Source organism: Cyrtonyx montezumae, unplaced genomic scaffold (assembly GCF_038088225.1).
Source record: "Cyrtonyx montezumae isolate F1298 unplaced genomic scaffold, pur_monq_1.0 scaffold_4, whole genome shotgun sequence".
NCBI classification, from domain to species: domain Eukaryota; kingdom Metazoa; phylum Chordata; class Aves; order Galliformes; family Odontophoridae; genus Cyrtonyx; species Cyrtonyx montezumae.
In genome coordinates, this window is record NW_027072045.1 from 2,561,185 (window position 1) to 2,574,546 (window position 13,362).

General features: G+C 40.9%; 1 protein-coding gene across 1 annotated transcript in view; it reads left to right on the forward strand.

Annotated features, from left to right (window-relative positions):
- The window catches only part of ADAM12 (ADAM metallopeptidase domain 12), a 169,840-nt gene that overhangs the window by 39,469 nt on the left and 117,009 nt on the right, over nucleotides 1–13,362 (forward strand). The window contains exon 3 of the mRNA XM_065746986.1: nucleotides 8,496–8,569. Within this exon, the coding sequence (XP_065603058.1) occupies nucleotides 8,496–8,569 (74 nt within the window). The remainder of the gene's footprint in view (nucleotides 1–8,495; nucleotides 8,570–13,362) is intronic.

The window sequence follows — 13,362 nt, forward strand, 5'->3', positions numbered from 1 at the left end:
AGCTTTATGGAGGTGATCCTTCAGGGTCTGGGGGTGCAGCACTGCAGGAGGGGGTCTGGTTAGGATGCATGCCATAAATGAGGGCTGGCTAAGAGCAGATGTGTTTTTTATTTTTGTTTTTATTAGTTGTTCTTAATTCAAAATTGAGTTCACAGTTTGGTGCAGCCATCTCCATTCAGTCAAAAACATATGTTGTTTCCTTTTCCTTTCTTCCTTCCTTTGTGAATCACGAGCCCGACGAATTGCCTGCTCCCAGATGCTGAGCAGACTCCTTGCAGGTCACCAGGCACGCAGGGAAGTGCAATAAATACACGCTGTGTGTTGGCTTGTGTTGGTCTGCATCCATCCTGCTGCAATGATACAGGAAGGGCTTCAATCCCTTGCTTTGGCTGCTTTGTGTACAGCGCGCGTCCCGCTCCCAAACCACATCCTGGAGCAGAGGATAGCACAGCTCGCTCCTGATCAGCTCTTTGAAAGTGTTGGCAACACCAACTCCGTTCTCATAATTCACTAATGTTTGTTCTCTGAGTTCGTTTTTAGGAATCTTCGAAAGTTTTTCTTTCAAAGTTTGCCCTGTAAAAAGAGCATCGATTTTTTTTGACCTATTTTTAACTGATATATTTCAGCAGATAATCGGATAACTGCTTAAAAAGCCAAGGCTGGACTACTTGCCCTACTTGCTTACATGTAATTCTGTAGAAGGAAAGAAAACATTTGACTATTTTTTTAATACACAAAGCTGTGTAGTGTCTGCTAATCCCTGCATTGCTAGCCATGTGCACCTAAATATGTTTCAGTGCAACTTCTGTGCCTGATAGTGAAAATATGATATCAATGTTGAACTCTACTTTCATGCTTGGCTTTCCACTGATACCAAATAAATTCATAGCATAACGAGTCAGCCTCAGAAGATGCAGATTTCAAACTGGTTGTTTTGGATTTGCTCCTGGAATATTTGACCCATAATGTTATGACATTTTGAACTAGCTTTAGTTAGTTTATTCTTTAATTAAAAAAAAATCAGGAATACCTCAGAAAAAGACTGCAGCTATATGGTAAGCTAGCATTCCTTTTCCCAGATCAAACATTAACCCTGTATTGCTGCACAGAAAGCAGGAAGTCGTGTGCTAGAGCTCTGTTGTTTTATTGATTTTTTGGTCTGGCACGATTAACTTCTTGGTTTCCTTTTTCTTGAGTGTCGTATGCTTGATTTTTTTGTAACTTTGTGTTGGAATCTTGGGACACCAATGGTGAGCAGGGATCTGTTAATTTAGAAAGCTCTTTATAGGGGTTTGTAAGTTTGTCAGGTGTTGCCAAATAACCTGGTAACCAGAGGCTGACTACGAGTGCTATAGAGACAGTGCACCTAAACTTTTTTTCCTTATTTTAAGTATTATTTTAACCAATTTTTAATTGATTGTTGTTTTTGAAGAGATGCTGGCTGGATTTGGATCATTCCCAAGGTTGTAGTACTGTTCGTGCCCCATGCACATCAAGTGAGCTCCATATTCCTGTAGGGAAGCCTGAGAGAAAGCCTAGGAATGCCTGGAGAAAGGCATACGTGGCCTTGTCCTGTCCCTTCCTTGGCTCTTCACACGAGATGGCTTCTGGTGGCCAGCTGTTCACATAGAGCTGGCTGGCAATGCAAGAAGCAGGAGCAGAAGAGTCAACTTTGGGTTGGAAGCATCCTCTATGATCATCTAGAAGAGGATGATAAAATCGGACTGCCAGCAAGCAACAGGTTGATTTGTTCTGTAAGGAAGAGAAAAATAAGTAAATTGGAAGGAAAAAAATGCTTAGTTTAGAAATTATGTCTTCCAGATAGAAGGATCTTGCATCTATTTGCATTGCCAGCAAGAAAGCAAACAGTATGGTCTGTTTTCAAAGAGTCACTGCATTTTAAAGTTGGGAACAAATTTGGAGTTCTTTGGTTTTGTGCATTACTGGAGTGGCTCAGCCAATTTGTTAAGGGGCTGTGATTCGTTGCTACTCAGTTAAAAATAATCTGCTGTGAACCCCTCTGCTCCCTGTGCTACTACTCATTATACACAGCCACAGGGATACACGCTTGTCATTTGACAGTAAGGAAAGCACAGCTGAGTTCACTGCCCTGAGGAACCTGCAAGAGAATATGAATTAAATGTTTATACTTTTCATGTCTGCATGAAATATCGCTTGCTTTTGGAGGTGTTTACAAGAAACATAGCCTCTTGTGTTCACTTCTAAAGGAAAGCCAAAAGAAAAGAAATATTTATTGCTTTAAAAGCAATGCACGCGATCTATCGTATTCTTTGCTGGTTGTAATTATCTTAAATGTATATACTTTGTAGGCAGCTTGTATTGCAGCTTATTGGATTGAGTTCCCATTTTCAAAGTAAGATCCCCCAGGTGGCTTTATTACAGATTTCCCAGCTTTTCCTTCCTTGCATATTACAGGTAATGGAGAAGTAATATCAGCTTCAGGATCTCATCGCTGTAAGCATACTTTGTAGCTTGTGGAAGCATAAGGCAGAATATCAGCATGTGACAAATAATGGACAAAAACATATTTTCATGCAGATAGCACAAAATGGTATAGAATTTATCCCTACTGGAAATAATGTATTCTTTCCTTGGTTATGAAATTTCTAATTCCTTATGCTAGCTATTCAGATGCAAGTTAGGGCATCCAAATTTGTGCAGAGTGGAACTATCTGATGCATCTCAAATGTCCGTCATTTCCAGAGTTATTCTTAAGAGATAACGTAAACTTATGACCCTCAACTTTTTGTGTGTGTGGTGGAATTTATCTTTTCAGAAACAATGAGGATAAAATAAATGGGATCATATTCTTGTATTAAATCTTGGTGCCTTTTTTCATAGGTTAAGTCTCTCTGGATTAAACAAATGTCCCCAATTTTATTCTGGGTAGAATACTTCAGCTATCACATCATCTACTCTCACATAATATGTCAAATGCAACAGTCTTCACTGGCAATCTTTGGCCAATAGGTAATATATGCATGAATGAGCAATGTAGTCAGCTTAAGTCTAAATACATACTGAAGGCTCAGAAGTACACTCAGGTTTCTCTGCCCTTTGAAGATGTCTCTTCACTATTTGTCTGTTTTCATAAACAAATTCTGATTTGCTTTTGCATCCAATTGCCTTGTATAACATTGTGTTAAACCACCATACACGACAACATTCATGGCACAGTTAGGCTGCCTCGGTGGGAGCTGGTCAGAACAAATCATACTCTTGCATCTTTAATGGGCCTGAAGCATCTCCAGCATAAGGAAAGCCTTAGTAACCTGGGACTGTTCAGCCTGTGGAAAAGAAGATCGAGAGGGGATCTGATAAATGTTTATAAACATCTAAAGGGAAGAGGAAGGCAAATGGATGAGGCCAGGCTCTTCTTGGTGGTGTGTGTAGCAATAGGATAAGAAGCGATGGCCTAAAATTTGAATGCAGGAAGTTCTGTGCTGACATGAAGAACTTCTTTCATGGTAAGGGTGATGGAACACTGGAGAAAAGGCTGCCCAAAGAGATTGTGAAGTCTCCTTCTATGGAGGTATTCGAGACCAATCTGAAGCCTATCTGTGCAACCTATTGTAGGGAACTGCTTTGGCAGGGGGATTGAACTTGATCATCTCTTGAGGTCCCTTCGAACTCCTACAATTCTATGATTTTGCATAGAGTTAAGAAGTGTTTCCAATCTTGCCCATTTCAGGCTAGGAATGTTGCATGAGCAAGGAATTGGGACGGTTCTTGCAAACTGTGTCCTGACATTTGACACAGGACAGGCCATAGATGTAGGTTAACAAAGTTGGCCCCATTGTGAGGTTGGCTTTGGCATACTTAGCACCAGTTCTGGTGGGAGTAGAAACCGCTTTGTTGGATTAAACGAATCTGCCTGTTTCAGTCTACCATGTAAGGAAAATATTTAAAACTTTATTTGAAACCAGAGAAACAAAATAATCACTTCTAGTTCTATTTCTTATGCTGATCCTTATTCTCAAATACTGAATTTGAACATCCAAGACAGCTGAAAATGCATTTCTTTCCAAATCAATTAATGTTTCTGTTTTGAGTTTATTTACACACTTTCTCTTGTCTTTAGGTTTCTCTTGTCTTTAGGTATTTCCTTTTATTTTTAATATGTGGTTGCTGGAATATCTTTTCCTTCAATGTTGTATGTACTAGTCAAACTCACGTCTCTTAATCCAGCGAAATCCTTTATAGAGAGGAAGGTGTAAAAACATATGCGCTACGATTGTCCACTTCATCAGTTTTCTCTGTCTGCAGATATAATGAGAAATGACTCAAAATATTCTATCTCAATCTCAACAGTCAGTATCAAGGGAAAAGCTAGCAGCACTGCAGCGTGATTGCAGTGTGTGCCAAATCCACAGCCCAAAGGAAGAGATGATCCAGCAGCGATTAAGAATTTTTCCTGGATTAATGTGCTGAAAAATATGTTCAGTGACAACTAGTTTTAATTGAAATTCCAGAATGGGCATCCCACCAAGGTGAACAAATCTATTCCAAGTGGGCAGTTACTAGTCTTTCAGTCTTTTTTTTTTTTTTTTTTTGGCTCGGGGGGAGGGGTATTATATCAATATTATTAGAAAGTAATCCATGGAAGCATTAAGAGTTCAAGACTGATGCTGAGACTCTGGGTTGATTTTCAGCTGTTCAAGTTTTATCACATCAGTAAAAGGAAAGAAATGTTATTGCTACTTTTGAGCTACTGTTCCTATAATGCCTTGATGCCTTCACCAGAAGGAAGGTGCCTGCCTGCACACCAATGTGTTTAGGCAGCATGCCTTTAAAATATAGACTCATAGAATATCCTGAATTAGAAGAGACCTGTAAGTATCACCAAGTTCAACTCCTGGCTCTACAGCAATTTACATAGTGAGTAGAGAAAGTCAGAAAGGTGAAAACTTGTCCATTCCACAGAGGCTTGTTGGAGGAAAGTGATAGAAAGTGTAAGTGGAGTGCAAAATAAGCCATGGTGCAACAACTCCGCTCAGTTGGAAGTTGGCTGCTCCCATAATGGAGTACAGGTGCCCCAACGGGATTGTTCTGGTAGAGGTGGGTTGGGACATCATTGAAAGGCATCCTCAAACCATCCCTTTCTCTTCTTTTTCTAATTAAAGGCATAGAGATGGATGTGAAGTGAAGAAGGGTAGGAGCACTTAGAAGTACTTAAAAGCATCTAATAATTAAACTCCCTTCACTTGTGTGTATTGATCTGTGTTCTGTTGTGAGGCAACAAGGAAACAGCTCTGGTTCAAAACAGGCTCCAGCCTCACTGGGCTTCAGTTGTCCATTAAAGCATTTATCGTGTGCTTTATCAGAGAGAGCTCTTGCTTGGCTTTAGCTAGAACTGCATCACGGTGCATTGCTAATTTATTTCAGAGTAAATATTGCTGAATGGCAATTCAAATCAACATCCCTTAGGAAGGAGCACATTAATGGAGGAAGTGCCTTTATTTCTCCACTGATAAAATTTGGTGAGGACTGTGAAAGTAAATGCTCTAAGTAAGAGGAAAAAGTGATCAAAATGACTACTTTAGTCATCCTAAAGTCCTGTTCTGCCTCTTAGGAAATCAAGGAGCAGTTTGTGCACATTGATGAAATATGCCACTAAGCATTATCACCAACAGGCAAGGAGCAAATAGAGTGGAAAAAAGTAGAAAGGACAAATCTGTAGGGGAAAAAAAAGGGTTGAAACATTTCTGATTATCTGTTATGATGTAAATGTTATTTTTTACAGTGTTAACTGTTATACTATAAGGGGTCTTACAAGGTTAATTTTAATTCACTTCTTCCCCACTTCATAATTTTAAAGCAAATGTGTATGATAAGTTTTGGTATCAACACAGAAGTTGTTTTCTGTGATTCTCAAGGAGGTCATAACTGGTTCTTGATAAAAGGTTCTGAGCAGCAGAAGAATGCACACTCATAATAATTATTGTAAACAGAAGATATCAAATGGCTTTTGAATATCAGTGTTTACAGTAATTCCCATTTCATCTTGCAACTCGGTTTTGAAAATATTGATTATCAGGAGAGAGTACTGCATTCCCTCATGTGACTGGAAATGAATTTTGAAGTCTAATAGCAAAAATAGGCAAGTAGTTCACCAATGCTGAACGACGACAACAAAAAAATATAAAGCAAAAATATTCATTCATTTTGTTTCACAAATGTGTATCTTAGCAAGTCAAAAAATATCCTCTCTGAATGATCATTGTTTTTCTTTCACAGTAGGTATGTATCATTTAAACACAGCCTTTTTGTATTTCCAAATGCCGTGCCACCAGAACCGTCTGTGTTTTTTTGCTGCATTTATGCTTCTGACCACCAGACAGAGTTGGGAGATTTATAGTTTAATCTCTTCCCAGATGGCAAAAGAGAAAACGAGCCACTTGCTTGAACATGATTCCTATGATAAAAAAGGGATCCGAACCAGCATCCCAACCAGCAGCGTTGTGCTCGATAATGAGAAGTGTCAGCTTCAGGAATTCTCCAGGAGATATTTTCTGTCCCGTAACAGGCTGCTTTATTCTGCAGCTGCTTTGTAACTTTACAACTTGGTAGCATCAATTGACTGTCGAGTGAGTACCACTGAGAATTCATGAATAAACATGGTTATCGTTTACATGCTAACAAAGGGCCTTCAACTGAAAGGAACCCAATTGTGCTCCTGTAATATCTTAATTATTTGCTGTGTTATATTGTAATTAATTGTATTTTACTCTCTCAAAACTCAATAGTGTACATATCTTACGGGGTTTGAAACCAGTGCACTAATATTAAAGCAGTAATCAACGTTGCCTCTAAATATTCATGCCAATAAATGACTCCCATGTGTTTGCTGCATGCCAAGGTTCATCTGAAGCTTTTATTTAGCATTCTAGGGGGATCTCATTGCTGCATAGTTTACAGAGATGCAGAATTTCAATATTGTCGCTATTTTGTGTGGGGAGAGGAAAATGTGATTTTGCACGAGCAGAAAAGCAGTGATATTTCAGTCACAATCTGTGCTTAGCAGAGTGGTCAGGCATGGCACAGGCTGCCCAGGGAGTTGTGGGGTCACTGTCCTTGGAGGTTTTCCAGAGCCATGGGGGTGTGACACTGAGGGACATGGTGGGGGGGGCTGGGCTTGGGCTTGGAGATCTCAGAGGTCTCTTCCAACCTTAATGATTCTGTGATTCTATGATTAATAATACTTGAGAGCACCAGGGAGTTGTCAGCTATTTTTTATTGTAAAAATTTTTACCATTTTGTTTAGTCTATGATAGTCCTCTCGTAATTTCACTTTTTTAATAAACATTTACAGTTTTTCAAACTGCTTTGAAACCCTGGCATTGCATGGGTGGGTGCTCCAGCAGCCAGGGCTCCATCACAGCACCACTGCAGCAATCCCAGATTCCAACGCATTTCTCAATAAATCAATTAAACACAGTCCCCCTAAAGATTAGACAGCCTCAGTTCTGCAACCAGCTGGCATAAATATTCAGAAGAGTGCACTGAGCTTGCAGAGGAACAACTGATTTATTGAGCTACTGTAGCATTTCAAAACAAGGAAATACTGTCTCGCAATCCAGTAAGTTTGTTTAATGAAATGTAAGTTAAGTGTAAACAGTCTTAATATATATGGGAGTGCAGACTTTCAGATTAAGGGTAACACATGTGGTAAACTGTGCCTTCTTATTTGGTGCTTGAAGGGGTGCATGGAGGGATGGCCCCTCTGCACGGGCTCTGCCACTCTTCCATAGCACCAAAAGAAGTGAATTCACCTTCAGACTCTGGAGATGAAAAACTTGTTTGATGGTCAGAGAGCAGTGATACGAAGATTGCACGTGGTCGTGTTGGGGCTGAAAATGCAATCCAGACGTCCTGACCCTGCCTCACACAGCATGATCTGGGATTTGTGTGTGCTCTGCTGCCAATGGCTTGCTTAGATCGTTCCCTTACGTATCGTGTACGTGCAAGTACCTTGTCTATTGTCCTCACAGTGACATTTGATAATGTTTTTAGCCATACTTTGATTGCTCCTACACCAGTTCTTTTAGTTCTTGCAAAATATGAGTTGTTCCTTCTGAAAAGTTATGCAACGTGTATTAAAATATGTAGCTGTTCATAGGGAGCAAGTTATTCTGTATGACTATGCTTGTTTGGTTTCCAGGAGGGTCTCAAATCTCTGTCGCATATGGGGCCCTGTGTGCAACTGTGTGACATACTGAGGAGATGTCATATCCACCAGCTCCCAGCCTGGTCATTTAAACCAGAGATGGGCAGGCAAAGTGCAAACCTGATTACCTTACTTTAAAAAGAGTTTCAGAAAGATTGAGCATTACTAAGAGATTATATTAGTGTTTAATCTTGCTGAGCTGTTACGTGGAGAGAAGAAAAGAGGACGTTCCCAGCTGTATCAGATAGCTTGTGGAAATGGATATGGGCTCTGGGTTTGGGCTCAGCCAGCTGTTTTCCTCTTGCAGAACCACCCATCCCTGCTGCAGTTGGTGGTACAAGCTGAAGGAGAACGCCTGGTCATCCACCTGGAGAGAAATGAGTGAGTAACCCTTGTGCATGTTCACTTTGTACTGGTCTTCCTAGAGAAGGGCTATAATGCTGACAAAAATGCTGTCTCTGTGTTTTTGTTTTGATCATTGTTCTTATTCAGTTTGGATTTGCCCTCCTTTCTTGTAATAGACTTTTTAACTTAAAATAATGTGTAAAACCCTACAATCTTTGAAAGGTTTTGGAGGACTCTTTCTTTCTGGTGCTTCATGTGACTATGGTCACCTCTATGCAAAAGCCATAGTTGTCTCCTTGGGAGCATGAGCCAAGCAATGGGGCTTAATCTCTGCTGGACCACTAGGAGGGAGCTCTGTGGATTCGTTGGCAAGGGGCTGCAGTGGGATGGTTGCACTGCTCATGAGGCACACGATTGCAGCTGAACTCAAACACTTATATGTTCTGCCTTGGGCTGGTGACTACCATCCTCACTGCAAAATGGTGGGGCCCAGGGTAGTGACACAATGCAAAATGCTTTCTATTTCCATTCGTTTGAAGAAATTAACGTTATCCGGCAGTGATAGAATGAAGTTCTCTTTTATTATTCAACATTAGGACATTACAGTGAGTTTTCTTTATGCTATTTTCAATATTTCTTTAGTATTTGCTTCCTATCCTTGAAGGAAATGTAGATCCTCAGTGCTTAAATTGCTCTGCTTCAGCAACTAAAAGAGGATTTAATTCATTTAGTAAACAGGGATTTAACTTTATTTTCTCTTAATCTTTGTCAGAGGGTGTGCCTTCTTTCAGGAATGTGAAGTATGCAGCAATTGAGGAAACTATTTGCATTCCATGTCAGCGATTAAAAGGACATAAAATTGCTAATATGGGCCTCGCTGAACATACCAAACTCTCATGTACCTATAATAAATCAGATTTAGAAAATTGTAGCATACAGTCTTATCTCTTTTAAAAGTAGGGGATGACAAGACTGTAAATTAGCTCTTGTGAACATCTGTTAGACTAACTGGATTTGGAGATTTCTACTTTATTTCTACTTGAGAAATACAGTATTTATGAATGGTTATTTTCTAGTTTGCCTATCTCCATGGTGGAATGCCCCTGCTTGTGTTCTAGAAGAGTTCTGTACGGTGATGCCAGCACAAGGTTCAACATACTATCTAAAGACACTGAAGTTAGCCTTGCTTGTGTTTGGGGTTTGTAGCATACAAGACAGTTTACAGATCCCAAACCACAGAAGTTGGTCATGGCTTTGCAGAATTGTTTTTCCCTTTTCGTCAGTTAGTATTACAGAGCTCTGTTTTCAAGCCAAATAATGGTCTGAGCGCTGTAAATTGGAGTAGGAGCTGCTGTGCTCCAGCCTGCTCCATCTTCCTGACATCGGCACGAGCCACGCAGCACCAATATCTTGATAGCCATGATATTGAGCATTGGATAAGCCATTGTTTTCAGTGGAAGTAGTGTGCTAAATGCAAACATATTTTCTTGAGTAGTAAGTGACAACACATATGAAGCTCTGAGACATGTGCTGTTATTTTATTGCAGTTTCATGTAAAGCATGTTATTCCTTGGAGGGTCATAGGGGTGGAGGTGGATGAGACCCCTAAATTACATTATTTCTGCATTGGATCATGCAAAAAAAAAAAACAAAAAAAAACCTGGATACGATTGTACATACTTAGTAGAAACAGCTGCTATGAGTAGCCTTGACATTAAAATCCATTTATTGAAAACCATAGAGATTTTCCAAACCTTCAGTTATATTTCAAAACGTGATTCAGATGTATTAGGCAACCCCAAGTGGAGTCTGATGTGTTAAACCATCTGTTATCTATGGAAGTATTTAATGTCAATTTGGTGTTTTTCTGATTTTTAGACTCAGCAAGTTGTGTTCTTATTTGTAGGGCAACGTGTTTGCTCTGGGAGGGTTGCTGGTGCCTAAATTCACAGCTTAAGGTTTAAAATCCACTCGGTGTTTCCCAGCTGCTAAGTTTACTTTTGTATTTATTCATGAAATAATCCAGTGATTCACGTTCAGACACTGCACATTTGTAATTGCAAAACCTAAATTATTTGCTTTGAATTTAGCTTGTCAATCGTAGAAAACTGACCAGCGAGCTCATGTTGCAAGCACATTTCTTACTATGATTTATTTGCAAAATATGATTGCACTCTTGAGAACCTGGAGCTCTGTAGTACCTTAACTGTTTTAGAAACACTTGTCTTGTGGAGAGATTTCCAGAATCAGCAACTCATCTATCAGCTGCAAAGCATACCACCCCTAGCAGCAGCTGGCTGACTGGTGTGCATTGCAGCCGTGATACTGACGTGATTCTGTGGTGCAGCGCAGGGTAATGTCTGCTCAGAGAAATTCCTCTCAGGTTGGTGGCAGCATGTGAGCCTTAGAAGAAAGTTACCCTAATAGCGTGTAAGTGAAGTGAAGCCCCCGTGAGATTAAATCTGAGTTGGAGAGGAGAACAGCACGCAACTACTGGCTGCTCTTCTGCAACTGGAAACGTTTTGCACTGTCAGAAGTGGGTCTGCGTACAGCAAAGCACTTAAGTGTCCTTTTAACTTTAAACATATGAGTAATCCAGGTAAAGTCAGCGGAATTACTGATTTTCAAAATTAATTTCACGCTTTAATGATTTGCTGACAAAGGTCATAGTTATGGATGTCAAAGGAATGTAACTGTGAACAGATGTTAGTGAGCTTTCCCAGAGCCACGTAGACTGGTGTGAAGGGCAAGGAGGAAAAGATGAGATATGCAGAGGGCGTGTGAGAGGCAGTGCCGAGGTGGCATGGGATGGCTGTAGGGATGGCAGCAGCAGCACACACCTCAGTGTGTCCTGGTGGGAGGCAGCAGTGGGGCGAGGGCTGGGCTGGTGCTGTCAGAGCATCGTGAGTTGATGTTCCTGCATCTCTTCTAGTGAAAAATCTTCTATTTTACGTGGAGACAAAATCCACCCGGTGTATGGGTATTGAGACATGGTAAGACTCCATCTTGTACTTCACATTCTGGAGACGTCCAGAAGTTCAGGGCATCTCTGCCTGTGCCCCTCGTATGTTCAACTCATCTGCTGGGGCTGTTCTGGGAGGCACTGCCCAGCATCACGGGCCACCAGCTCTGTGCCAGGGCAGGTTCCCCTCAGTCAGACCACAGGAAATAGGTATCTTCACACGCAGTGCTAAGGTGACCTGTCTCCAGTCAGGCTGTCATGTTCAGAAATCTTTCGTATTCCCTTTTTATTGAAAGAAAGAGAGAGAGAGAGAGGGAAAGAATGAATGAATGAGAGAGAGAAAAGGAAAAAAGATGTTCCCTCTTCTTTCCTGCGTAACCTTTCTGAATAAGAATGCTGACTGACATGCAAGTGACATTCTAGCTGCATTAATTTAGCAGGAAAACAACCCATTTCCACTGCCAAAGAAAATAGCTGGCAAAATCTGTTAATGAATTGACTTGCTTATATACCATCAATAGCTAGAAGTACAGATAGAGGAAACAAAGCTAAACAAATACAACTAGAGGAGTAGGACCTCGTGGAATGTACTGTCTGTGCTGTAACTTAGCCAAAAAACACTGACCCCTGGCTGTGTTATCTGCAGACATGGGGCCAGCAGTGTACTGGTGCCTGCTGACAGTTGGGGATTCTCTTTAATTGACGTAATTGTTTCACTTTAGTGCCAGTATCAATTTTTCCTTTAGGTCCTGGCAACAGCTTGCTCTACATCAAAATGCCAAGATTCATCCACTGCAGCTCCGGCAATGTTGGCACTGATCTGTGACACCAAGGGACAGGCATTGGGTGTAGCTCTGTGGTGTAAGGATGGTGTAATGGCACTGAAAAGTTGAGATCCATTCAGATTTGAGCAGTGGCACGTGCTGGTTTCTGCAGTGGGGATCACTGTTGTTTGGTTGGGGTGACCTTTTGCAGTGTGGTTTTGGAGCTGTGTGTTTTAGTGAAAGGGTTCAGATGCACCAGGGGAGAAACTATTGTTTTCTTGAGATATTTTTCCTCTCCTTATACAAATACACCAAAAGAAAGGAAAACAAGAGATGTTTATATACTGATACAATACTTTGGAAGTAGAGAGGATGGAACGTGTATTCTGGAGACCTTGTTGTGGTCGAATTGTCGTTATCTCCAACATCATCAACAAGTCTTAGAAAAGAGTGGGCAGTGTGAATCACCCCCTTTCTCAGATGGAAAAACCGAGGTGCAAGAAGCTCAACATTTCTATGTTTATCACAGAAATACACAGCTTGTTTGGGCAGCATGCAGAAAACGAGTTTGACGAGTAGGGCAGGTACAGCTTCCTCTGCACATTTGCTTTCCTGACAATGGTAGTTTCCAGGGCCGCATCAGTTGACAGCTTTGAATCACGTTAACACAAGGTTCTGCTTGTTCACTGTCTGTCACTCTGAGGAATCTTAGATCTGTACCTTCCAATTAAATATAGAACAATAATAGGGAGGAAAACACCCTTGCTGGTGGGAAAAGAATTAGTAAGGAGTTACCTGCTTTAGATTTGGTTCCCTAGATAGCAGTAGTAGAATGTGATATTTTCACAACTCTTTTAACCTCCTTGCATGCTGCAGCACGTGAGGATTTCAGCATTTCACCCAGCAGTGCTCAGCAGAGGCTGGGGTAGAGAGCTGGTGGGGAGAGGGCAGCAGAATGTGTGCTGCCTGCTGGAGGCAGCTCCATCGCAACGGTACTGAAAGCACAGGCAGAGCATAATCATCAGTGACTGCAAAAATAAATAATTAGGGGGGAGACAAGAGTGAAAACAGCTTTCTGGAAAGCCTACCATCTCCCACTGATA